The 25,474-nt window shown below is 37.9% G+C and overlaps 2 protein-coding genes and 2 long non-coding RNA genes across 7 annotated transcripts; 2 read left to right on the forward strand and 2 right to left on the reverse strand.

Moving 5' to 3' along the window:
• The first annotated feature begins 887 nt into the window (after positions 1 to 887).
• Positions 888 to 5,928, forward strand: LOC148874904 (putative galacturonosyltransferase 4). 2 transcript variants are annotated; one of them, XR_016104833.1, is made up of 10 exons: positions 888 to 1,409; positions 1,507 to 1,541; positions 1,651 to 1,692; positions 1,778 to 1,901; positions 2,169 to 2,422; positions 3,410 to 3,681; positions 3,917 to 4,274; positions 4,370 to 4,945; positions 5,081 to 5,266; positions 5,358 to 5,928. XR_016104833.1 is itself a non-coding variant. In XM_088963853.1 (9 exons), exons 1-9 carry the CDS (start codon positions 1,253 to 1,255, stop codon positions 5,631 to 5,633), a joined length of 2,094 nt encoding a protein of 697 aa, XP_088819979.1. In that variant the 5' UTR covers positions 888 to 1,252; the 3' UTR covers positions 5,634 to 5,928. The 2 variants fall into 2 exon arrangements, 1 of the variants encoding a protein (XP_088819979.1); XM_088963853.1 differs by lacking the exon at positions 5,081 to 5,266.
• Positions 5,929 to 12,759: 6,831 nt separating this feature from the next.
• LOC148874905 (uncharacterized) lies at positions 12,760 to 15,519 on the forward strand. Its single transcript, XR_016098424.1, has 3 exons — positions 12,760 to 13,125; positions 13,291 to 13,388; positions 14,979 to 15,519. It is a non-coding gene; the product is annotated as an uncharacterized LOC148874905 (long non-coding RNA).
• Positions 13,862 to 16,133, reverse strand: LOC148874906 (uncharacterized). The gene is made up of 2 exons (XR_016098426.1): positions 15,949 to 16,133; positions 13,862 to 14,184 (listed from the first exon to the last, which is right to left on the reverse strand). It is a non-coding gene; the product is annotated as an uncharacterized LOC148874906 (long non-coding RNA).
• Positions 16,134 to 17,924: 1,791 nt separating this feature from the next.
• LOC148874907 (Homeodomain-like superfamily protein) lies at positions 17,925 to 24,916 on the reverse strand. 3 transcript variants are annotated; one of them, XR_016102602.1, is made up of 6 exons: positions 24,674 to 24,916; positions 20,364 to 22,483; positions 20,117 to 20,189; positions 19,786 to 19,939; positions 18,974 to 19,098; positions 17,925 to 18,381 (listed from the first exon to the last, which is right to left on the reverse strand). XR_016102602.1 is itself a non-coding variant. In XM_088955405.1 (6 exons), the coding sequence occupies exons 1-6, from the start codon at positions 24,758 to 24,760 to the stop codon at positions 18,372 to 18,374; spliced, it is 2,532 nt and encodes an 843-aa protein (XP_088811531.1). In that variant the 5' UTR covers positions 24,761 to 24,916; the 3' UTR covers positions 17,925 to 18,371. The 3 variants fall into 3 exon arrangements, 1 of the variants encoding a protein (XP_088811531.1); XM_088955405.1 differs by having other exon boundaries at positions 18,974 to 19,061; XR_016102527.1 differs by having other exon boundaries at positions 18,081 to 18,381; positions 18,974 to 19,645.
• Between the last annotated feature and the right edge of the window lie 558 nt (positions 24,917 to 25,474).

Raw genomic sequence — 25,474 nt, forward strand, 5'->3', positions numbered from 1 at the left:
TCCTTTGAACTTAACCGATTGTCATGATCACATTCACCTAAATATACATTGGGAACATCTCTTATACTTTATATTAGTATCAATACTCTCAATGTGTCGAGTCGGCACCCATGAGTTGTCATTGGTAAACCTAAATTCATAAAATGATATTCCTCCATTTGGGGGAATGGCTATTCCAGCCCCTCCTTTTGGGAGTGAGAATCTCATTCTTACCAATAAAAAAAGACAAAGGGCTTAAAAATCCATCAAACCTATTTCTATTTTGCTAACACCAATTCTTTTTTGGGAGTTTCCATATTTTATGAAATCAAATTCTATTAAGGCCTTGTTCATCTACAATTTTACAAGTTAATCTATTAAGGTAAATATTTATTGGGTAGCATTTAGCTGGGTAAATTCACTTATCCATGCTATTTTGATTTATAGGATTCTTGAGTAACAGAATGACATTTCTACCTATAAAAATTTAGTATTAAAATGAGCAAAATGGTCCCTACTTATTTTGGGAGATGGATAAGTTTTATTCAAGAAATTAAAGATGATTTTATCGTGAGGCTCTTTGTTTAAAGGAAAAAGAACGTGAAAAATTTGTTGTATAGAAAAAAAACCATTGACCAACTTTTCCGTACATATTTAATGGTAAATAAACTGGGTATAAAAAGATTTTGATTTCGATTCTGATTTCACCCTACAACCAAACGGATCCTTACTCTCCATACTCATCACTCATCAAAGTCACCAGTACTCAGTAGTCAACACTCCCTCAAAGGGCAAAAGAGTCATTCAGCAGGTGCCAGGTGTCGGGTGGGGGTCTCGATTCAATCAATATCAATGAATCAAGCCATAATAAAGCGTGACGTCTGAAATAGCCGTTAATCAAGCCGCTCAAGCGAGTGAATAAACGCGTCCGCGTCTCAATCCAACTCGTTAAACGCGCCGACATCTTGGTTTACAGCACGCACAACTGTTGAACATACATCATCTCTCTCTCTTAGGATAAAAAGCGGTTTTGTCTTCTTGAAAGCGGTTTTGCTGATTTGCAACTTCGGAAATAATATTTCTCAGAAGCCCCAAGCCCGCTGTATTTCGACCAGCACTCTGGGAAGAACAAACCCGTTTTTGTTTTCTCAACAAGCATTTTTTGTTTTACTTTTTGTAATTTCTTTATTATTTCCGATGAGATTTGTCCCAGAGCATGGCTTTATCGGGCAATGAGCGGTTTTTGCCTCTGGTGGTGAGTGGTTTTCTTTGAATGCACGGGGGTGTTTGGCGGGCTGTTGCCGGAAAGCCGGATTTTTTGTTGAAAAAGATGAAGCTGAGGAAACCGGTTCTATTCTTGCTTTTCGTTACGGTTCTTGCTCCGATTGTTCTGTACACCGACAGGCTTGGAAGCTTCACCAATTCGTCCAGTAAGCTTGTTTTTTCTTTCAAGAAACTGCAAACTTTAAAAGGAAAAAGATTAGTTTTTGAGCTAACTGGATCTTTTCTTTTTTGGTGTTTCTGCAGCTAGAAGCGAATTCATTGAGGATTTCTCAACTATCGTGAGTGATTTCTTTATCTGAAATTTTGGTTTCGCGTTTTTTGAACTATTTTTTATGAAGTGTAATCATTTAATCTGTTTTATTTTTTTCTTGGCGGTCTTCTTTTCAGAGTTTCGTTGGTGAAACCGGAAATTTGAATTTGCTTCGACAGGTATTTTTTTATTTGATTTTCTTGACTCATTTACATTGCTTTGGATGCGAAAAATGTATTTGAAATCTTTTTTTTTCTGTTTTAGGAACCATCTAATAATTTGAAAGAACCGATTGGATTCGTTTATTTTGATAACACAAGCACTGCATTTTCAAGTTCTGATGGATCGACAGGGGATAACTCCGGCGAAATCATTGAATCCGCAAATGGTAATATTTGCAGGAACTCGCGTTTTAATCTGGACATGCCTTTTTTTCTCAAAATGTAATGTGGATTTTCTTTTAATTTTGGGAATTGTACAGTTTGGGTTTGATAGTTCTAAACTTGAACCAGTTTTTCTTCTTGATTTCTTAGTTCTAAACTTCTGATGAAACCCTTCAACTGTGTTTATTATTTACAGTTCGACAATTGGCGAATGAAAAACTTACAACAAAAGTTTCTTCTTGGTTGCTTCATTTTCTTTTTATTATTTATAGTATCGAAATTGGAAGAATCCAGGGATCTTAAGACCAGAGTACTGTCAACGACTAATGAAAGAACTCAGTCGGAAAAGGAGAACCTTATCAAGCAGGTAACTGACAGAGCTGAGGGAGAAAACACAAACAATGGCTTACAGAAACATGAGTCAACTGTGGAGAAGAAAGGTGAAGAACATGATAACATGGAGAAGGAAGAGAAACCTCATTTGGCTGAGCAGACTTCCAACGAGGCCTCTGATAAGATGGTGACGGTAATTTTTGAATCCTTTTTTCTGTTGTTGTACTGTCAATTTTAGTCCTTTAGAGAATGTGCCAACCTTGAGTCATCCATAGCTTGTTGGTCTAGATTTATCATGCCATGGGTTTCATTGGCTTATTGGTTCGTGATGGATACATAAGCATTTTCTGGTTTGGAGTCACTTTGGTGGAGGAAATATTTACCTCCGAGGGTTCTGACTCTCCCAAAATTTGGTTTCAGCTAAGCTGATTAGAATTGGCCTGAAGTCCAGAGTTGTTAAAAATACTTGCTGCTACAGTTTATGCATTCTATTGTTTATGTTACGCAAAATAGAGTTCTGAGATGTGGAGCTTGAAAAAGCCGGAAGTCAATGGAATTATGATACAGAAGAAAACTGTTAATAATCCTAATTTATCATGGGACTTATGAAATTGAAAATAAAGCAACTTTTGATCATTTGAGTTGCACATGAAAACCTAGAGCTATACGATGTCTTTGTTTGGGAAAATTCTCCATTTTGCAGTCTCTTTAATTTTTCTTTTAGTTTTTAAGTGCATGTTTCATAGAATTCCATTAGGCCAGAGACTGTTAATTGTATATATTGAACCATTTTGTATAGAAAATGAAATGCAACTTTCTATCAAACTTGAAATGAATTTCCTATATCCTCATCCTGATAGGAAAAGGGGTCATTGCTTGGTGCAATGGTAAAATTTGGGCTGACAAGTGTGAGAACACAGGTTCAAGTCTGAGAGCTGCTACTTTTGTACAAAAAGCACCAAAGGTATGGTCTGTGTCCAGTTCACTGTTCACCCATCCCAAGACCTACTGGATAGCCAGGATTCAAACATTGATTAATAGCCCTTCTATCATCCTGGTGAGGAAAATGGTTGTTAGAATGATATTAAAAAGAAGATGACTGCCTGTTCTCAAATTAAATGAAAAAAGAGAAAATAAACCTGAGTGGCGAAGTTAATTTTTTCTTTCCTGATTCTGTCAGGACGATAAAAGTGGCAAGCAATCTGCAAAAACCTCTAGTAAAGGTGATTCAAAAGAGCATCTAACAACAAACACTGAGAGGAGGAGTGACCAGACAGTTATGCCTGATGCTCATGTCCGACAACTTAGAGATCAGTTGATCAGGGCAAGGGTTTATCTTGGACTTGGTGCTACAAGAAACAACCCACACTTCATAAGGGAGCTCCGACTGCGGGTCAAAGAAGTTCAGAAAGCACTTGGAGATGCAGTCAAGGATTCTCAACTTCCAAGGAAGTAAGTCCCTTCTTTAAATAGATTATTAGTGAGTTTCCATTCAAAGGGGGGAAGGGGAAGAGGGTGTTGGCTGTGCTTGCATGCATGACTGTGTATTAATGATTCTGTTTTCTGGCAATTTAATCAGTTGCCTTGTATAGTTGCTTCTTTAGATTCATGTTCTTGTTACTTCCACTCTCTAAGATATGATTTATTTATTTTTGATCAATCTCTAAGATGCGATTTATGAATCCAGTGCCTATGACAAAATGAAAGCAATGGAGCAAACATTGGCTAAGGGCAAGCAAATCCAAGATGATTGTGCTGCTGTGGTAAAGAAGCTCCGTGCTATCCTCCACTCAACAGAAGAGCAGCTTAAAGTGCACAAGAAGCAGATCATCTTCTTGACACAACTTGCAGCAAAGACCCTTCCCAAGGGTCTTCACTGCCTTCCTTTACGCCTTTCAACTGAATACTTTTCTTTGGATCCTGGCCAACAGCAATTTCCAAATCAAGAGAAACTAGAAGACAATAGGCTGTACCACTATGCACTATTCTCAGATAACATATTGGCATCTGCAGTCGTTGTAAACTCAACTGTTTTTCATGCCAAGGTAAAGTTGATGGTCTACAAACATAATATGTAATTAGATATTCTTTCTAAGTATACAAGGATTCGTTATTAACGGTGATTTATTTTCTTCTTCAGGATCCAGAAAAACATGTTTTCCACATTGTAACCGACAGACTTAATTATGCAGCAATGAGAATGTGGTTTCTAGCTAATCCACCAGGCAAAGCTACTATCCAGGTTCAGAACCTTGAAGAGTTCACATGGCTAAATTCAAGTTATAGTCCAGTACTGAAGCAGCTTCTTTCTCCATCCATGATAGATTATTACTTCAAGGCTCATCGTGCAAACTCTGATTCAAATTTAAAGTTCCGGAACCCAAAGTACCTATCTATCTTGAACCATCTCCGCTTTTACCTGCCAGAGATCTTTCCAAAGCTCAACAAAGTTCTCTTCTTAGATGATGATACAGTGGTGCAGAAAGACCTTACTGGACTTTGGTCGGTCAATTTAAAAGGAAAGGTTAATGGTGCAGTAGAGACCTGTGGAGAAAGCTTTCACCGTTTTGATCGGTACCTCAATTTCTCAAATCCACTCATTTCTAAGAACTTTGATCCCCATGCCTGTGGTTGGGCATATGGAATGAATATCTTTGATCTGGAGGAGTGGAAAAAGCAGAACATAACAGGGGTGTATCATACATGGCAGAATCTGGTAAGGGAATATCTGAATAGTTTCTCTTTTCTACTAAAACTATTAGACACATGATTATCTGAACCAAAAGAAGGAAAGCCTTCTAGCATTGAAACTGAAGTCTGAATTCTGAAATTATCTACTGAAATTGTGCAGTTTAGAATTATACCGCAACCCCCTCTTGCAAATGCTGGCAGATTTCTTTTGACATAGTAGTTGAGAGAATTTGAAATACCATTACCAGAAACTAAATGCAAGCAAAAGGATACATACTTCCTTAGTTAAAGTTTCAAGTTGTAATGAGTGATGTTAGCGGCGTGCATCCAGCATATGTTTCCTCATGTTAGCACTGTCTTAACTCAAATGGTTGTCGTTCTTGAACACTGTTAAAAGAAAATCCAAATTGTAAAGCAAATCTTTGTTTTGTGCGCAGAACCATGACAGACGACTGTGGAAGTTGGGAACTCTACCACCTGGTCTGATAACGTTTTGGAACCGCACACTCCCCCTTGATAGGCCTTGGCATGTGTTGGGTCTTGGCTACAATCCAAGTATGAACCAGAAGGAGATTGAGCGAGCAGCAGTGATACACTACAACGGAAACATGAAACCATGGCTTGAGATAGGCATTCCCAGGTACCGGAACTACTGGGCAAGATTCATCAACTATGGTCAAGTTTATTTGCGAGAGTGCAACATCAATCCGTAAGCAGACCATGTATCCCACCTCCAACTTTCGATTTTTTTCCAACGCCAAATGTAACATATGGTTTTTGCATCTCTGTGTTACCTTGGTTTCTTTTTTTCTTCTGAATCAAAAGTTGTTACTTTCAAGACTGAACCCAAGTGTAGTCAGTCGCAGTCTTGGCACCCCCACCCCCCAATTCACAAATCTTTCTCATCTCTTAAATTTGTTTCCAGTTCCATCCGGGAAAAAAGTGCAGATACATTTGTAAATGTTTCAGTGATTAGTGATTGAAGTTAACATAAGTTTATACGTTTTATGATTTTGTACTCTCCTCCGTAAGTCGTATGAAGCCCATCGAACTTTTTAGCTCTTCTTCTTATGTGATCAATGAATCATACTCTTGCTTTGAGAACGCAGAGATTGTAGTTAATTCAATTTACCTTAGCAACCGTTGTTTTAACAAAAAGAATAAAAAGAAAAGGGTCATTTATTAAAACGCCTCCTATTGGATTTACTAAATTTAATGATTATTCAAATAAATTTAATCAAAAGAAAATAAAAATAAAAATATCATTTTTACTAAAAAAGGATCATTTTGCTTTTATACGAAGTGTTAGTGATAATTTTGGAAAAAAGATTTATGGGTTCATGCCCTTTTTTTATTTAATTGAGGTTTAGGTGATCATGTTGTTGTGAAAAACAATTAGTGAAAAGATGATTAAGTAAATAAATAAATAGGGGTATTTTAGTAAATGTCAAAAAAAAGTTAGCGGTTGCGGGTTGATTCTTTCACTGCACTACCGACAGATTGGCCTTCATTGAGTTTGGTGTAATTGCCGTGAGCTCTGCTGATAGCCTGCCACGTGGTAATTCATAGGATCCGGACCCACCACTATGGGTCCCAGATAAAAATGCGTTTGTCCTCTGGATGGAAAAGCTGTGGTGCTTGAAAAATGGGGTTTCGTCGTTGGACAACTTTTGCTGGGGAAGTGAGAATGTAAGGAAAATGCCCGTGAGTCCGTGACGACAGGTGGATGACTGGATGGGCAATTTAAAGTGATACCGACATTATTATATTTTGGGCCCACATTATTATAATAGGGGGGGCTACCATCACATGGAGGGCCCGAACTCAATTGACATTGACGACAAGATCTGGCCATCTTTTGTCATCTTTTATTTGTCTGTGTTGGATTGTAGCAGTTGTTGGCAGATATGTGGCTCCACGTGGTGCTGTCATTTTGTTTTGGGGTTTCGACTTTCGAGCGATTCCGTTTGGTGAACCTGGGTTGGTGGCGTCTACGATTTGTCTACTGTTGCGAATGATGCATCATTAGCCAAAACGATTGCGCTTCGATGTCTTTTTCTTCCCATGTACTCATTCATGTATTGTACCGATTCTTCCGATATTTACGGTGGTGTTTGGAAACAATGACAAATGTTGTTTGTTTAGTTCCGTTTAAGTTTATTTGATAAACGTTTTGTATTTGTGTGATTACAAAACCGAGAAATACATTTAATGAAAATGTTTTATGATGCATAGGCGTCATTAAACACCACATCAATAAAATGTTAATAAATACTTACTTATTTTAGGAAACTCTAAAATGAAATTTTTTGAAACGGGAGAGATGCACTACACACATGCAATTAATGAGTCATTTGATGATGGGTTCCTACGTGGTACTGTTAATAAATATTTATTTAATAAATGTAAACAAAATTAAACATAGAGAGAGAGAAAGGTGTTTTTAGTAATAGCCAAAAAGACAAGAAAACACTAAAATGTAATCTTTTAATGTAATTTTGACGTTGCAATGGATGGTTGGCTATACAACGGGGATAACCCATTCCTCAACTCAGGCGGAATTCAATCCCAAATCTTCATTACAACCAGCAGAACACCTTGGAAAAAAAATAAAAATAAAAATCGATTAAATCGGTTTCTTTGTTTGTTGTTTCTCCATAAATGGGCAAATAAGACAATACCGGTTGATTGGTTATCAATTATTTAGGGAAGATACCTTTTCGGTATGATAGCTGGACTCTAATGGCCCAGTTTCTGAGGTGGTAGGTAAAACATTATTTCTTCAGTTTAGCCTCAGTTCATGCATGCACACCATAGGAGATCTGTTGCATAAAGCTCGTTGTTCAGACAAAAGAGATATTAAAGTGAAGCAAGCAGTAAAGCTTTCCACACGACCCCACCTCTTTCTGCCATGTGGAGTTATTGTGAGGCCCATCTTATTCTCATCTATCCAGCTACACTAGCACTATCATCTATTTATGCCCCATTGACCCCAAGGCGTGCAAATGGACTGGACCGTCATCCAATCCAATATCCATTTTTACTGGATTCAGATAGTTGATTGTCAGATTTTTCGGTTGAATCAGATTGGATATAAGATCTGATTAAAATTTGAATCACTCCCAATAAATTATTTACTTGAAAAAATACTTTTGTTTTTTATTTTTCTTTATATAAACTGTTATAGTTTTTTAATAATTTATTAAAAATTCAGATATTAAATCAGATTGGATAAGATTTGAATATTTGGCATCCTTAACGAATTCATATTCGAATATCCATTTGTGAGATCTGATTTGATCTTGAGATTGGAGTGAATTTAGGGATATGTATTGCCAGATTGGATTCGAATCTATCCCAATTTGAACCTGATCCAATCTGTTTGCTTCCTTATTGGCCCCACAATTGTATTTGGGTTGAAATTTAAATATTGATGTTAAGGCTGCGTTTGGTTGCAATGCAAATACAAATATGTACACTGCATATTTATTCTTTTTTTTTGGTTTATCAATGCAAATATGACACATTTTAAACTGTTTTTGCTCCAACTATCTTATGCTCCAATGCCTTAACTTTGGTCAAAAAGTTAATTATCAAAAGAACACAAAATTGTATAAAAAAAAATAGGTACAGTAATGCTCTCTTCTCAAAGTAAAAAAGTGTCAAAAAATACATTTTTGATTTGATAATCATTACTTTGTTACATATCAAACAAACACTTGCAACACGAACCGGGGTACATAAATACCTCAGTTTGGCGTTTGTATCGCAAACAAACGGAGCCAAAGGGATGAACAAATGAAAGAAATATGTTGGCCCTCTTGGGTCCAATTGCATTGCCACATAGATGAACAATTGGCACTGAGGCTTCTCCACAGTCCACAGAGCAATCCAACTAATAGTCATGCCTTCATGACCTGGTGAGGTTCTATAAATTGATGCTAATTTCAAAACCAAGAAAAAAATTGTTTATTTATACTCTCTCTTGTGTTATTTTAGTTTTAGTTTTAGTTTTTTTTTTTAACTCATTTCCATATACAATGATAAAAATGTCATTACCCAAATGTTAGTTCCAGCTATGTGGGATATAGCTTTCGGCATTTTTTCACACAAAGTGGTCGCCCATAGGCTAGAACCCACATTCTCACACATTCCAGCCCTATAGAGTTTTTTTTTTTTTTTTTTTTTTTTTTTTTTTTTTTTTTTTTTTTTAAGGCTTAAAGCATATTTCATTCATTCAAGAAATTGATACAAGTACTGAGAATTGCCAACATAGCCAATTAGAACCCAGATACAATATTTCAAGAAGAACAAAATATATAAATGGATGAAGGAGAACATAATGAACTTCTGTAATCAAACAAAGTTCAAATTTAAAATCACCAACAAAAGTAGATAAGCACAACTCCATGATCTCCCCTTAGCCTGGGAGGCCATTTGACGAAGGAGGAGTCCTTAATAGCCATTGAGATCTCTCCTCGCTTAGCATTCAAATGCGTGTAGCTCGTTCTCTCCATAGGTTAGGTCTTGGAGCGCCGACCTGACTTGCGAGTTTGTGAGGGGGATTGGCTTCTTGACTTGCTTCTTCCCCTTCTCGGGGACTTGGTTTTCTTCCTTTTCTACCCACCATTGTTCGTTCCTTCATTCTCTCTCTTCCTCTTTTCCGGCGGTGGGATGTCAATCTTTTGATTGATCTCCTCCTCGGTACCAATGGACTGATCTGCTAACTTGAGGAATTCGGTGATGTCTTTTGGTTTGTTAGCTATCACATGCCACTTAAACTCCCTATGGGTGATTCCTTTCTTTGCTACAGTGAGACATACCACCGGGTCGAGGTCTAGTATTTGCAAGCAAGTATCATTGATGCGCTTAATATAGCTTCTGATTGATTCTCCTTCCCTCTGAACCACATTGAGAATGATTTCTTGCGATTTCGGACACTTTTTGATGGTAATGAAGTGCGCAGTAAACAGATCGGTGAAGTGTGACAAGCTTTTGATGGAGCCCGGCGCGAGGTTCTGATACCAAGTTTGAACTACCCCCTTAAACGTAGTGGAGAAGGCCACACACATGCAGGACTCATCAGCCCCAGATAGGTGCATCTGAGACTAGAAAGAGTCCACATGGTCGTTGGGGTCAAACAACCCGTCATACTTGTCTAACGAGAGCATCTTAAATCTTTTGGCATTGGAGTTGCTAAGAGCTCAGGAGATAGAGGGGATGATCGACAAAGTAGTGGAGGCGCAGTCTTCATATCCACCGAGCTCACTTCCACCTTTCCTTTGGCTTGCTCTTCTTGTTGGCTTGCCTTCGCCGATGTGTTGTTCCTGGCCGAGGGGCAGTATGTTTTGCGACATCGTCGCTGCTGCTTCTTCACCAGTTCGACGTTGGTACTGCTCACTTAGGTCTGGTTTGGTACTTTGGCGTTGTCGCGAGGTAGATCCTACTTCCTTCTCGTTGGATTCTCTTGGTTGTGGGGCTCGAACTAGCTATCTCGAGGGATAGAGAGGTCTTGTCTTGACTTTGCACCTCGAACTTCAAATTGGTTATTATCTGCTCACGAGCCATCATTTTCTTGCTGGGAGTACCGAGGCGGATTGGGCTGACTATCCCCGGACCTGTTTATGAGATTTCCTTGTGAGATTGGAGGAGTGCACTGTCCATCTCTCCTCCCACGGGGTGAAACATGACTCCTGATAGGAATCGGTACTTTGAGGTCTCTTCACCCCGATGGGGAGATCAACTGATGTTTTGGTTGACCCCAGGCCAATTCTGGTTCTGGTCCTGATGGGGCCCTAGGTGCCAGGGTGGATCCGGTTGCTGGTTCGGCTGTAGTGGAGGGAGCTAGTGTTGATACCACTGGTACAAATAGTATTGTTGGTACTGTTGGACCTGCTGCACCTAGATCTGAATTGCTCGGATGCACTGAACGAGGTCATGGAACTAGGAATGTCCGATTCTGGAGGGAACCACGGATGGTTCAGAGAAAGTCACGCCTACCACTGGGGGAAGTGGGGACGCTCATTTGTGTGGTGCTCTATGGTGTGTACAGTGATGGGACACCGGACACTATGAGCGGAATAGTGAACTGACCTATGCATACCGTAGGACCTTGGGGGAAGGTTGATTGTTGAGTTTGCCCCCCGGTGATGTTCATCTCAATACTTTTTCCGATGTGGCTGGAAGATGCCATTGAGGTTGAGATTGAGTTTGAAATTGTAAAGAGTTGGGGATGAACTTTCGATCACTTCTCATAGACGACGCTAATTGATGGTGCGTGATCTGGCTACTCCTAGATGGATGGCAATCCGAACTCCAATTGGGCGATGAGCTGGATCAATCTGCAAAACAGTAGATCAGAGAACCCAGGTATCTAACCCGGTGAGGTCGCTCCGATGCTTAAATCAGTACTTATGCTGTGAATGCAAGCTGAATGCTTGAGAGCTTGAATGCTAGTGAGTAGAGTAATCACTACCTTTGCCTTGAGGTTTCATGTCTTTATATATTGGAATAGCCGTGGGCCTTACGAAAGAGCTCCAGGACCTCCGGGATGTGGAGATAAAGTTTGTTCCATTTTTTAAGGAGAGTAATATGTTGATAAGGTTTATCGTTTATCTCCGATTCAGGCGGAGCCGGGACGAGTTCTCATCATGGTCTCGAGAAATTCGAGATCTGTTGGGGAAGCCTTTGGAGTCGGTTATGTGGCATTTCAGCTCATTAGCTCTGAGCTAGAACTTCGATTCTTTAGTCCCGAACTAGATTGGGTGTCAAGGTGCCTCTACACCGAAGTGATTTTTTTGGGCCGAGGTAGCTGAATACCCGAGCTCCAAAGGTCTCGAACTGGGTTCGCTTGGCTAAGTTGTCACCCCTCGATCAGATTGCGCCTACATGTCCCCTTCTTGCTAGGTCGTGCCAAATCACCCTTCATCAAGTGATATATCAACGTCATGTTGAAAAAAACGGTGCTTCAAAAAATGTCAAAATGTTTGGAACTATTTTTTCGTAAAAAATGGTGCTCCAAGCCACGTTTTTGAAATCGAGAAAGTGTGGTTTGGAGCAATGTTGAATTTGACGCTTTCTCAGATTGGAGCTCATTGCTGCCAATGAGGACATGATATAGCATGACATGGACTTCATATAATAGATACCAATGCAGTAGTGCCAAAAACAGATATGGAGCACTGGTACCAAACAGAAGGTGGTGTTGTTGCTCTAGGAAATGTCCTACCTGGCAGGTTGGCAGCAACATTTCTAGACAAAAAAAACACCATTTTCTCAGAAAATGGTGCCCACACATCAGCAACATCGTCGGACTTGTTATTGATGATTTTTATAGTATATTAGTTGGGTTCCGTGTGATAGAGGGGAAAATAATATAAAAAAAATATGAATAGAAAATTAAAAACAAGAATTATTATTAAAAAGAATTTTTAATTACAATTATCTTTTAATTAATTAATTACAAAAAGAATCATTATAATTGATATAAAATAAAAGTAGAAAATTAAAGAAGCCCCAAGGGTCATATATTCAACCATAGCCCATTTACAGTCTTTTTTTTGACTTCATAAGACGAATTTGGGTATATATCAATATCCATTTTTTCACTCAAAAAAAAAAAAAAACCATTCAACACATAAAGAGGAAATTAATACAAACATACCACATGAGTTGTGAAAATAAAATATTTGACTAAAGTTTGAGAAGTGATACTGAGGGGGTGTTCGTTTTTCGTGAAGTGAAGTGAAGGGGAAAGTTTGGTCAATGGGATTCACAATTCCATTGACTAATTTACCTGTGTTCGGATTTCAAATATAGGACTCATGGTATGTTTTGAGTGGAGGATAAGTACATAAAAATTGAAAATCTCAAAATTGCCCCCACAACATATAAAGGTTCGAGAGTGTCTCTACGACTTCTGCTTCTCCCAAAAATCATTGTTGTGTTTCTCCTCCTCCACTCCGTCATCTTGTTGCCATTGGTTCTCTCAGTTGCTGCCACCGCTTGATCTAATCATCAATGCTGCTCCATCTAGTCATCGCCAATGCCGGAGAGTTTATCCTCATACAATCTGTCATCTTCATCGCCCCTTTGTTGCCGAAACCATTGATCCTCCCAGTTGCTACCGCTGCTTTGCCAAATTGTCAGAGTCACTGCTCCACCTAGTTTCCGTCGCTACTCATCGGTTTTTCCTCCATTAAAATGGTAAGAATCGCTATTCATCTTCCTGTTGACCCACCGTTTTCTGTAATGCACATAATGCATCTTATTTTTTTCATTCCATTCAAAAAATGTTGTTTCTCATCTTACTGTTCCTCTTTTATTATTATTTAATTGATTTCCTTTTTTATTTTGATTTTTTGTTTTCAGAATTCTTGGATATGGTATTTTGGTTTTTTTAGATCAACTGTGATACCTAAATTTTTGGAATCAAAACAAAGAAAACAATATCTACTTTGTGAATCACTGTAAGTATTTACATAAATTTTGAATTTCTAGATAACATTATCATCTCGTATCAAAACAACTCTGGTCACTATTTTTTTTTTTGTATTTTTTGTCTTTTTTTTTCTAATTTCTACTTCATGAATTCTGCATCCATTTATGATGGCTTTTTAATTCGGTAAATAATTTTTCAGTAATAAGAAAATTAACTTGCAGCAAGTCCTTGATTATTTAGGAAGATTTACTGGCGATTTCTACAACTAATGAAATTAAGATAGAAAAATTGAATCAATTAGGATATATAGTTTACTCTCAACTGACAACTAGGCTTAACTATTTTTTGTTATTCTCTATGACTTGTCTTCGAGCTTCTGCAGAAATTGGCCCTTTATGTTGGACCAGAAAAAAATGAAGCATATAAGGACCATGACTTCTGTCACATTGATAATAATTAACAAAAGAGAAAAAAAAATATATATATATAGACCTTTAATTAAACTATAAAGTAATTGGTTTCAGAATCTTAGAGATAAGACAATTGTATAGGGTATTCCTCAATTTATTCCCAAAAGAGACACATTCTCTCTCTCTCTGAGAAATGTTTAATTAACTTGTACAAATTTCGTTTATTTAAGCAATAAAATCAGATCCATATAATACACGACTAGTCTTGATGCATAGTAGGCAAAACATGGCCGTGCTCATGGGTCTCTTGGTCATGGGAAAGCAGTAGTTATCCATGCATGGGTGATCTTCCTGGATTTACAATGGGAGGAGGAGGAGGAGATGGGAAATCTCGCCGTCCAACATATGAAGACGCTGCAAAAGAAGTCATCAACAAAAAAAAAAAACGACAAAATAGAAATAAATGAATTGGAAAGTAAAATAAGGGGAAAATTCTTCATTATTACCTTGTATTTTGTGCTTAGTGCTACTTTGGTTTTCGAATTTTAAAATATGATAATTCAGTATCCAAAATTTTAAAACGTGACAATCTAGTACTTGACATTAATCAATGGTTAACCTGTCGTTAAGTGACATTTGAAAAGGACACAAATGTCCTTCAAGTGTCATTTAATTTTCTTTATCAACCATCTAAATGTTGACAAAAAATTAACAGTTCCAAATCCTTGCTTTTTTCCATTCAAAACACTCGAAGGGTATTTATGCATTTTTAAAATGTCACTTAATGGTTGATTAACAATTAGTTAACGGTAGGTATTGGATTGTCACGTTTTAAAAGATTGGATACTGAATTGTTGCATTTTAAAGTCCGGGGACCAAAGTGACACTAAACTCAAAGTATAAGGTACTAATTGGGAATTTTCCCTAAAGCAAGCTAAGACTGGTTCTTTTCTTTTCTTTTACACTTCTTAAGTTCTGGTTGTGGAGCTCACATCTGCTGCAACCATCGTTGCATTGCAACCTCGAATGAAATACAAATACAATAGTCTTTGAAAAAAATAACTCAGTTGATGTGATGTTCTAGTTTTTCTTTCAAATGCATATATATATGTTCTCATTTCATTAAGGGTTGCATGCCAGACAGTCACAGCAGTTTTTTTTTTTCTCTTGTTTATCACCATCATTTGTATGACTGAATTTGGTTGCAGTTTCAATGTATTAGGGTCCATTTGGTTCACAGCTGGAATTGGAATGGTCTATTCTCATAGTCTATTTGGTTCAGACAGAAATGTGAATGGAAATTAGAATCAGCTGGAATGATATTTCATTCCCAAAGAAGGGGGAGGGAATGGCCATTTCCTCAAATGGAGGAATGTCATTCCACCAGGAATGAGAATGGGGTTTTGATTCCATCCAACCAAACAGTACCCATTCCAATTCCAATTTCAGACCCCTATTCCTGCAAGCCAAACAGTCTCTTAATTTTTATGAATCTTTTATGTTAAAAAGGACTAAATACTAGATAGGCTTCAAAATCATGTATCTATGTAATGTAAGTTGAGAGTATTTTGGTAAATATCTAGCCAATATGAGATTGCATCAATCATAAGTTTGTAACACATCTGTATGTTTGCTTGTGGCCTCCTATCTTTTTACCATGTAATCTGCTACTTGCCTTTGTTATATGTCAAATTAAACTGACAACAATGCCAATATTTTAGTCCTTATTATATTTGTCTCTTAAACTCTCCATAGGCTGCAAGCATATTAGATTGGATATAATACCGAAATATAAATTTGATTTATTGATATTGGGATTCAAATTGAATTTTATCCATCACATTTAGATCAAATCCTGATTGAATTAATTGTACTAAAAGCAATCAAAATATTCACTTCTATTAGTAAACTGAATTAATAATAACTTTAGGACCCCATAATTCAATAATGGATATGACATTAAGCAAAACAGGATTCATGTAGCTGATCCTAAGGCTTGAACGATAATGACGGTTATGAACTAAAAATGATTTTGATAATGTATGTTGTCAATATACCCAATAAAATTAAAATAACTCCCATGGGAATTTAGAGCTATTACACTTAAAATTAGTCAAAAATTACTAGGGAAAAAGCCTTGGGAAGTTAAGAGAATGAAGCTATTAGAGTAATGGTTACCTAGGACAACTCTTGCGTCTGAAAGAGTAAGAAACCAGGAATTCATCGATAAGATGAGAAAGGCTAAAAACCAAACACACATAGCAGCATTACTGATGAACAACTTCCTCATTGTTGATTGCTCTTCTGGCGTTCCTCTATATCAGGTTGTTTATTATACAAGACTTATCAATACCAAGCTGTATGCATATGGAGAGGTTGATAGATATTATATCCTATGAGAGTTATAATTTTATGTCTCCCGAATTCCACGGTTGAAGTCTAACCACACAAAATATAATATCGCGCGACCAGGACAGCCACATCTATCACACACCTGTATCCATCTTGATGCCTTCTTTTAACCGGCATCTGGTGTTTTTCTTTCAGAACTTAAGGCCCTGTTTGTTTGGTTCATAGGAATAGGGGTCTGGAATCAGAATCAGAATGGGCTATTCTGATTTCAACTGTTTGGTTGGATGGAATTGAAATCCCATTCTCATTTTTGCTGGAATGGCATTCCCCCATTTGAGGGAATGGTCATTCTCTACCCCTCCCTTGGGAATGAAATCCCATTCTTGCTGATTTCAATTCTTATTTTCATTTTTCTCTGAACCAAACAGACCATGGGAGTAGACCATTCTGATTCCGATTCTGGAGAATTTCGATTCCGATTCAACTACGAACCAAACGGACCCTTACCTCGTTTGTAGGATGTTCGAAAAGTTGCATACAAAAGCGTGTTATCCATTAGTATCTCCAGGCTTCAGCAAAGCCAATGCCTCCAGCAAAAGCTCCAACGAAACCTCTGAATAAATTGATGGAAGAGGATGTAGTTCATCAGCATTGAAATTCGAAAACAACTTTTGTGATTCTAACAAACCCAAAAACAAGAAAACGATTGACAGGCAGAGAAGATAAGAAGAAAATGTAAAACAAAGCAACACAAAACAAACAAGAGATTAATGCAGTTGAGCTTATAGCCTATGTCCACGAGCATCAGATGAAAAGAAATCCACTACCAAATAGTAGAAATTACAGGTAATGTTTATAGGCTTCTCACTAAAACCCTAGCTTCCAATACACCCCAAGTTCCTCTCCCTGTATCTCACACACACTCCTCTCTATTTATATGAGAAACCCAAAATCAGGTTAATCCCACAAAACTGTGAATCGAATGGATTTCACAAGTCCTACAATGCCCCTGTCGTGAGCCCAGAGTCGTAATTCTGAGAACTATGAATCTAGCCAGTGATTCTAAGCTACGAGCTGCAATACCCAAATGACTGCGAATATAACATTTAACTTCTGGATTTTTCTCAACTTTGTCCGGATCATAAAACAGATTTGCAACTGGAACTCAAAGCACCAACGCACAAGATGATATCATAGAAATTAGGCTCTCCTTTCAAGATCACAAGATTTATAATTCACAATGGGACTCAAACAATTTGCCAAATGTTACAGATTTCGTGATAAATCCCTGCTTGCATCTCAAAACATCAAGTTCAAGTGCTCTGAATGTAGCTGCCTAAACGTTCTCAACAATTAGGCATCAAGTTTCCACATCCATAATGCCTGCAAAGTACCCTATTGACTATGGCGATATAATTTGGTTTATGCTGCATGGACGTTGCTTATCTAATCCATTTTAGCGATGATTTTACTTCCTTATACTTCTGTTTCCAACAGTTGGGGAGGGTTCCTTGCTAAAGAATTGCAACCCCTGTTCATTCGGTTTGGGCATTCTTCCCAAGTGGAGTTCTCACAGGTAGGTACTGAATGTTTCGATTTCCATCAAAACTCCATTCCGTCTACCTTTCATTTTTTTTTGATAAACATGAAGGTTATATTATAAGATAGGAGAAGAATAAATAGCAGACCATCAAGAGACCAGCCAGGGTCACACTGAGTCATGGCTCACAAGTTCTACCCACGAAGAGAGTTAAACACAAAAGCATTCAGATTCAGTTAACCCTTTCTTGGCTAAGCGCATGAGCCACTGAATTTACTTTTCTATTTACAAAACAAAAAATGTAATGTTTTTATACTTTAAGCCTCCAAGATGTCATGGCTCACAAGGAGACCACCCAGGGACACAGAGCCATGGTTCACAAAAAGGTCTACCCACCAAGGGCAGCTAAACACAAAAGGATCCAGATTCAGTTAACCCTTTCTTGGCTAAAGGCATGAGCCACTGAATTTACATTTCTATTTACAAAACAAAAAAGTAATGTTTTTATACTTTAAAGCCACCAAGATGTCCTGGCACACACACACACAAAAAAAAAAAAAGCATCCCTCACCATTTGAGAGTTTCCCCTTTCCAATGCTTGAATTAGGTTCAGGCAGCCACTTTCTACCACAAAATTATCAGCATGAAGCTTGTTAGTCATCTTGATGCCCTTTTATGTTGTCTTCGAGCATGTGCAGAAATTATCCCTTCATGTTGGACTGGAAAAAATGAAGGATACACGGACCATGACTTTTGTCACAATGATAATTAACAAAAGAGGGAAAAAATATAGACCCTTAATTATCCTATAAAGTAATTGGTTTCAGAACATTCAATAATTATGGTCCCCACTACCAGAAAAAATATAAACACCCACCTTCATTTATACTTCCTGCGTGGTCTCTCTGAACCAAACAAGTCGAGTACATTTTAGGCAATTATTTCTTCTGAATCAGATCCATTCTGGGGTCATTTGATAATGGCTGATTTGCTTATCGGCTTATCCTTTATTGAATAAGCAATTAAGGATACAGGCTCCTTGATTGCCGAATGGCATGTCTACATTACTACCTTACTCTTAAACATTTCACTCTATGACTATTTTATGCACTAAAAGGCAAATTGATAAACAATTCAGTTCATAGCATCTATAAGTATAATGGACTAAGAGAGTTGTTGAAGCAACTTCTCTTGGTTGTTACATGTTGTGTTCTGACAAGGAAAGATTAGTTGCTTAACTCTCTCTCTCTCTAGGAATTCATTAAGCACCCAAAACGAAACAAATATCCAGAAAACAAGGAGCCCACTTACCTTTGACCAGATACTATTATAGGAGATAAAACTAGGCAGCAGCTGGGTGCAATCTGATTTAATGGTGATACATTTAAAGCCCAATTTCCTGCAAAAAGCAACACCTTCTTTCACAGTTCAAGCTTCTGAAAATAAAGGAGAAACACTAGGATAAGAACCATATTTAGCAACACAACAAAGCTCCCTCCCAGTTTCTAACACAACCACATTTATCTGCTCAACTCATTTACTACATATTTTATTTGAATATTCATACAGAAGTGATATAGAGAAATAGACATTTCCTTATTTGGCATACAAAAAGAAAAGTGCACATTATTTACATAGCATCTACATCAAGATAACTGTACAAAAAGATCAGAAATTTATTAGTAGTTACATTGAAAAGATTCCCAAATTCACACTCAAAACATCCCACCAAAAACAAAAATTTTCCTGGTGAGCCTACAAAAGTGAACCTAATCCAAAAATCTAAACCCCTGAAAGTAAATATCCCTCTTGATTTCTATCTGATTAAAATAATCTTCCACTTATCCTTATGGAAACCGGTTATGAATTACAAATAGTGAAAAATATCAAACCAAACAAACTGTCCCTGAGCTTAGACTTTCTCTTATCTTGATCTTGAGCAAAAAAACAGGTAGAATTCCTTCTTTCGTTATTGAGTTATCCCTGTTTCCAAGAAGTTTGAAAACATGACCAATTATTCAGTTTCCCATGCAAAAGTTTTCCACCACCAAAAGAATAAAGTAAAGGCCCAGTTAAACCTTTCCTATAGCTCACACATAAAACATTAATAATATAACAATTACCTTCATCTTTCCCTTTAGCCTTCTTTATGTTTTTCCATTTATCCTTCAGATCAACTGGGGTGCGAGTTCCATCAAATACATTAGAACCAAATTCCAAAATCTTCCTCCAGGGGATATTTTTATTCACTGTAGTTGAGAACATCTGCACTCCTTTCTACAATAACATTAAGTACAACATTATAGACATTACAATCTTAAAACCCCAGAAGAATCCTTAAGGAACTTTAACAGATCCAAAGTGAATAACATAGTAGTTAAGCAGCTTGCACAAAAAACTTCAATAACCATTCAGTTAAATAAAGAGCTAAACAAGAGTTTGAGAGAATGACACCTTTAGAGTTTCTTCCTCTTCAGCCTTCCAAGGTAGTTTCTTACGTCTTGAATTAGAAAATGAAGAGCTGGGGCTGTAAATCATAATGATGTTAATGTCAACTAATAAACACCAGTGCTGTCCAGACTCTTCCTATTGCTTTCTAGCTACAAGATTGATAATGAATTACAAAAAAGTTGAACTTTTATAATTAACAGTAAAATAGTTATATTAAGATAAATATATACTTAACATATTAGGAACTTACGAATGATTAGCTGCCCTTTGGTATTTTATTGACTTGCTGGAAGCAATAACCTTTCTATTCTGGTCTTCTGCATTTTCATCCACAAGACTACTTGCTTTCAAAGAAGGTTCTTCTGGTTGATCATAAATCTGTGGTTGGAGTATTGCTTTTTGAATTCTCTGTGCCGAATATCTGTCACTGTCACTTAGTAAAGTCTCAGTGTCTCTGCAGGGCAAGATCCTATTTCTGGACCACACATTGGCTTTTTCACATGGCTGTCTTTCATCCTCTCTTATATGGTCTTCTTTAACCATATTTGGGTCATTATCACCATAGTGTGCAGTAGATTGTTCCTTTTTCAGCTGATCCTCCACATTTCTCTTTGTTTGACAATCAACTTTTTGTGCATGTTCTCCTTTGGATAAAGATGAACTACCTTTATGTTCAATATTTCCCTGTACTTGCATTTGTTCCTCTGCCTCTGTTAGATGATCACTGTCATTGATTACTGCGCAAATGGTGCCTTCACAGGGTGAGTTACTATTTTCAGACGTAGCACAAAATTTTACATGTCTCTTTTGTTCAGCCTCTCTTATATATCTATACCCTTCAAATGTATTGGAGTGGTTTCTTTTCCTTTTGGTTGAGCACTTGTCAAACGTATCACTGAGCAAAGGAAAGTCCTCTCTGCAAGGTAGATCTTCACCACTCTGTGCGATAGACGTCACTTTCTGCAGATGATCTTCTACAAAATTTCTGAGATTATGGTCCATTTGCTGCATATGTTTTACAGTTGTTGAGGATGCATTTCTTTTACCTGCAGTATTGCTTTCGGCTGGCATTTGTTCTTCCACTGTTAGATGTTGGTTGTCTTTGAGCATCCTTGGCTTGTCTTGTTTTCTTTCTGTTAAGACATCATGTGTCTCACCATCAGAGTTTGTGTCTTCTATGGAGACATCAGCCTCATTCTCAACTGTGCCATTTCCATGCATATTTGCTTTGTTTAACAGAGTATTTAGTCTATCTTCCTCTGGAATTATCTCTTCTTCTCTAAAATGTGCATTATTGGCATGACAAGTTATAGAAGTATCCACTTGCTTCCCAATCTCATCTAACCTCACTGACAAATTTGTACCCAAAAATCTACACAGAGCCTTTTTTGCCAAATATACTTTTTTCTTAATTTCATTAAATTCAACAGTTACATGTTTGTACAAACAGAATGGACAGTAAAAGTTGCCCATATTGTCAAAGTTAGCAGGATAGCCCAAACATTTTTCATGAACCACTACTGGACAGTCATTACTGCTACACATCAACACCTGCCCACCCTCAGCACACTTTAAACAAACCCCTTCTTCTGTTCCATCTGTTGCTCCCACAAAATCTAGAGTTAACAGGTCCTGGGAATTCAAGAGGCAAAGTTTCTGCTTGGTGACATCAACCTTATTACTTGAAGTTGAAATAGGAGTTATACCATGATATCCATCACTGCACCTTGATGTTTCTGGTACAGTATTAGGTTGACCTTCACCCTTGGCCTTATCAACCAGAATACTACAGTTCGGGCTAATGGCAGCATTTACTAGAGTATGAAATTGTCTCTTATCATTGGCTTCATCATCAGTAAAGTTGAGCCCACCCACATTATTTGGGACAGTATTATGTTCACTCTCATCATTGATTTCAACAGCCAAAATACCATGGCTCGGCAGCTTATCTGCATTATTAGGTTCAGTTTCATGTTGATGATTGGATTCATCAGCCAACAGATTAACTTTTGGCCTATCTGTATTTTCTGTACTCTTCTTAAGCCTCTTATCTGCTTGGCATTCATCAGACCCCTTTACCCCTTTAATGGAATCATTAACTTCATCACATCCAACTACAGGAATTCTACTATCCTCTTCATTATCTTCAGCCATTTTACTCCTTTCCAACAATGATCCTGCAGTCAGCTGATCTACATTTTTTATGCTCCTTCCAAGCCTCTTAGCTGCTTGACATTGATTAAGCCTCTCTACACCTTCATTTCCTTCATCACATCCATCTACAGGAATTCTAGTATCATCTCCATTATCTTCATCCAATTCACTCCTTTCTGACAATGATATTGCAGTTGGCTGGTTGCCTTCAAGAAGCTGGTAATAAGTCAGAGCAATTATGTTAACACAGTAAACTGGTGAAGGAGAATCATTTGATGAAATAAATAAGCCAAGAGGAACTCATCTACCAGTCCATGCATACAATTAGCCAACTTTGCTTCTTTAAAGAAATCATGCTGGCTAACATTCTGATTTAAAAATTCTAAAGTTGGAGGGGAAAAACAAAATCATGTGCTATGTACGTACTCAAAATAATAGATAAAAACATGCAAAAAATTATTACCCGTGATAGCTATTTTTGACCTTTATGATGACTGCAATTGTTAAACTCATCATTTATTTTTCTGTTAAATCATCAGTCTCATACTTGATGAGTTTTGAACAATTACAGAGCATTTAATAGATAATGAAAAATAAACATTAATATCAAAAGGGGACAAATCCAATTATATGTGAGTTTTAGGAAGAGCTTTCACATATTGAACACAAAATCATATCAAAATCTAAAATGGTCTGTAAATTAATTCTTCCCAACCAATGGAGAAATTCATAAAGTTTGATATTCTAGAAGCCCTTCAGCATAGAGATCCAGCAATTGAACCATGGAGGATCATTCCCACTTCATCCACCACCTTAGCTTCCTCAAAAATTAGTGGATTCCATTCCTTAGGATTGAAGATACTGCAAGTTAGAGGAATATAACTCTAATGGGACCACTAAAGGCCCAAAGGACACCCTCCTCTCAACAATATAACTCCACCTATGCCTACTGCACCCAGGTTTCACATGGAACTTCTGTCAAACATTAGCCACACCTCTGAGCTACCACTGACCTGAGGCAATGGAAGGTTTTGGCCTTGGAGAAGAGTTGAGAACATGTGATATATTCCTGTTAAATCTCCAATTGTGAAGCCAGAAAAATCATCACAAAAAATGGCCCAAGAGTTACATAACATAATGACGCGAGACTCCAAGTCGATAATAGACCTCTTCTTGTTTTAAAAAATTCTGCAATTTCCCTCTTCTCACACACCCCACATCAGAGTATGTGGGATGAAGCTCTAATAGAACTTCCCTCTCTTGCCAAGATTGCCAGTTCTCCATTGTCATAGGAAATCGATGACATGCTGCAGGGTTGCCCAGATAACTCCAACCAAACTAAGGAAGTGACTCTAGACCTGTAACCGAGCAATGGATAAGGAGACAATCCACCGATTCACCATCTTGTAAGCACATCACACAGATGTGAGGGGACAGGAGTTCCTTCCTTCTATGTTTTCTTTGAGAGACATCACAAGTGTTAATCCTATCCCAAACTTTCTTAGCTGGGAAAGTGGAGACCTGAGCATCTGGACCAAGGAGTTGAGAGAAAGAGTTAACCAAGAAATTGCCAGAGGGATGGAGAGTCCAAGTCCTAAGATCTTGAGTGTTAGGGGATAAGTAGACCTCATTAATGTGGGTGAGTAAGAAGAGTTGCTATAGCAGAGTCTTCCAATCTTGATAGAAGTAGCAGACTAGCAGTATCCGACCATTAGGGGCCATATAAAATAGAAGATGCCATATTATTTGACCTGGCGAGATTTCATACCACTCCCTGACCACCACCTCTTTAATAGCTGCCAGCCCACCAAACAATACAGCCATGGGAAGACCCGATATAGCAACAGGCTCAACCAAACCGAGTGTCATTCAAGGGAAATACCTGAGCTGGTCACATCTCCTACCCCAACCTTGAAAGCAATGCACTTTCATAGATTACCAAAACACTTGCAAATTCTCCTCCCAAGTTCAATGAGAGACGCAATGGGTGCCTACCACATGAAATTTATGACAGCCTTAGCCCCGACAATCCATATTTCGATTAAACCACCGTTCCCCAAAGCTTGCCACTTATAGTCCCTAAATAACCTCCAACCCCAATTTTTTTTATTTGCCTGTAAAACCCGAGTTCAATCATTTAGCCAACTGGAATTGCAACAGCCATTGCAATTACCAAAAATAACTGCCATACCACCATTCTAGGGTATGCCAAGGTTGTTCGTTTGGTGATAAGAGAATCCGAAACAGATAAAAAGAAATACAAATACAAATAAAGCAAGAAAGGTAGCAGGAAAGGATGATTGCAAACATTTACTCCTCTCAGGAATCCAAGTTTATGATACAAAACAATCAGCAGGAGCATCAGAATATGAAATTTTGAAGAAGAGAAACGGAAAAGAAGTTTACCTTGTTCAGGACTCGGGCAGCCACTGAACATAATTTGGAAGGAATTTTGGAAGCCGTGGCTTTGCATGCTCGGGTTTTGGTTTTCATCCTTTGGACTCACAGGATCTACAAAGACAGAGGCAGTCAGAGGAGTGGGGTTATATATACCTTGGCGCTCCCGTCGAAACGATTAACGATTCCTACTTCTGGTGCAGTGGACAGGCCGAGGCGGGACCAAGTCTCCGCTACAACCACTAAAAGGTTTATATATACCTTACGCTGGCATTTTGCCACTAAAAGGTTTCCCCTTTTTTCTGGAGTCTGGGCTAGGGGTGCAAGTCGGGCGGGTTGGGCTTAAGGCCCAAGCCTGGACCGAGCCCAAGGTAAAGCCTAATCTTTTCAATTCGAGCCCAGCCTGCACTCTAATTTGATGTATTTGGTTGTTGGGTTCGAGCTCGGATTGGTCATTGAACGCATTCTAAATTATATATATATGTATTTATGCAAATATGTATATATATAAATAAATATATATGCAAAATATGTATGTAAATAAGTAAATATGTATACAAATGTATGTATATATATACAAGGTTTTAAAAACCGATCTGGAAATGGAATCATTCTAACTACCGGCTCGAGCCCGGTATGTATGAATATGTATAGTTGGGCTGGGCTCGGGCAGGGTTTGGGCTACCTAAGGGCTAGGCCCGAGCCTGGCCCAAAAAATAAAAATAAAAAGTCTGACTTCTTGGGCCTGAGCCCAGCCCGAGGACCGAAAATCTTAGCCCAACCCATGTAAAATTTTGGGTTGGGCTTGCC

The sequence above is a fragment of the Nelumbo lutea genome, chromosome 1 (assembly GCF_056320005.1).
Source record: "Nelumbo lutea isolate HS-2025 chromosome 1, American lotus-T2T, whole genome shotgun sequence".
Taxonomy (NCBI): Eukaryota; Viridiplantae; Streptophyta; class Magnoliopsida; order Proteales; family Nelumbonaceae; genus Nelumbo; species Nelumbo lutea.

Bases quoted from the DNA above. Each gene is read 5' to 3' on its own strand.
- LOC148874907 (XM_088955405.1), bottom strand. From the start codon at position 24,760: ATGAAAACCAAAACCCGAGCATGCAAAGCCACGGCTTCCAAAATTCCT. The intron at 20,190-20,363 runs GTAAGTTCCTAA...TATGATTTACAG, and splicing joins CAAAGGGCAGCTAATCATTC to CCCCAGCTCTTCATTTTCTA. The intron at 19,940-20,116 runs GTGTCATTCTCT...ATGTTATTGTAG, and splicing joins AAGAGGAAGAAACTCTAAAG to AAAGGAGTGCAGATGTTCTC.
- LOC148874904 (XM_088963853.1), top strand. From the start codon at position 1,253: ATGCACGGGGGTGTTTGGCGGGCTGTTGCCGGAAAGCCGGATTTTTTG. The intron at 1,410-1,506 runs GTAAGCTTGTTT...GTGTTTCTGCAG, and splicing joins AAGCTTCACCAATTCGTCCA to CTAGAAGCGAATTCATTGAG. The intron at 2,423-3,409 runs GTAATTTTTGAA...TGATTCTGTCAG, and splicing joins CCTCTGATAAGATGGTGACG to GACGATAAAAGTGGCAAGCA.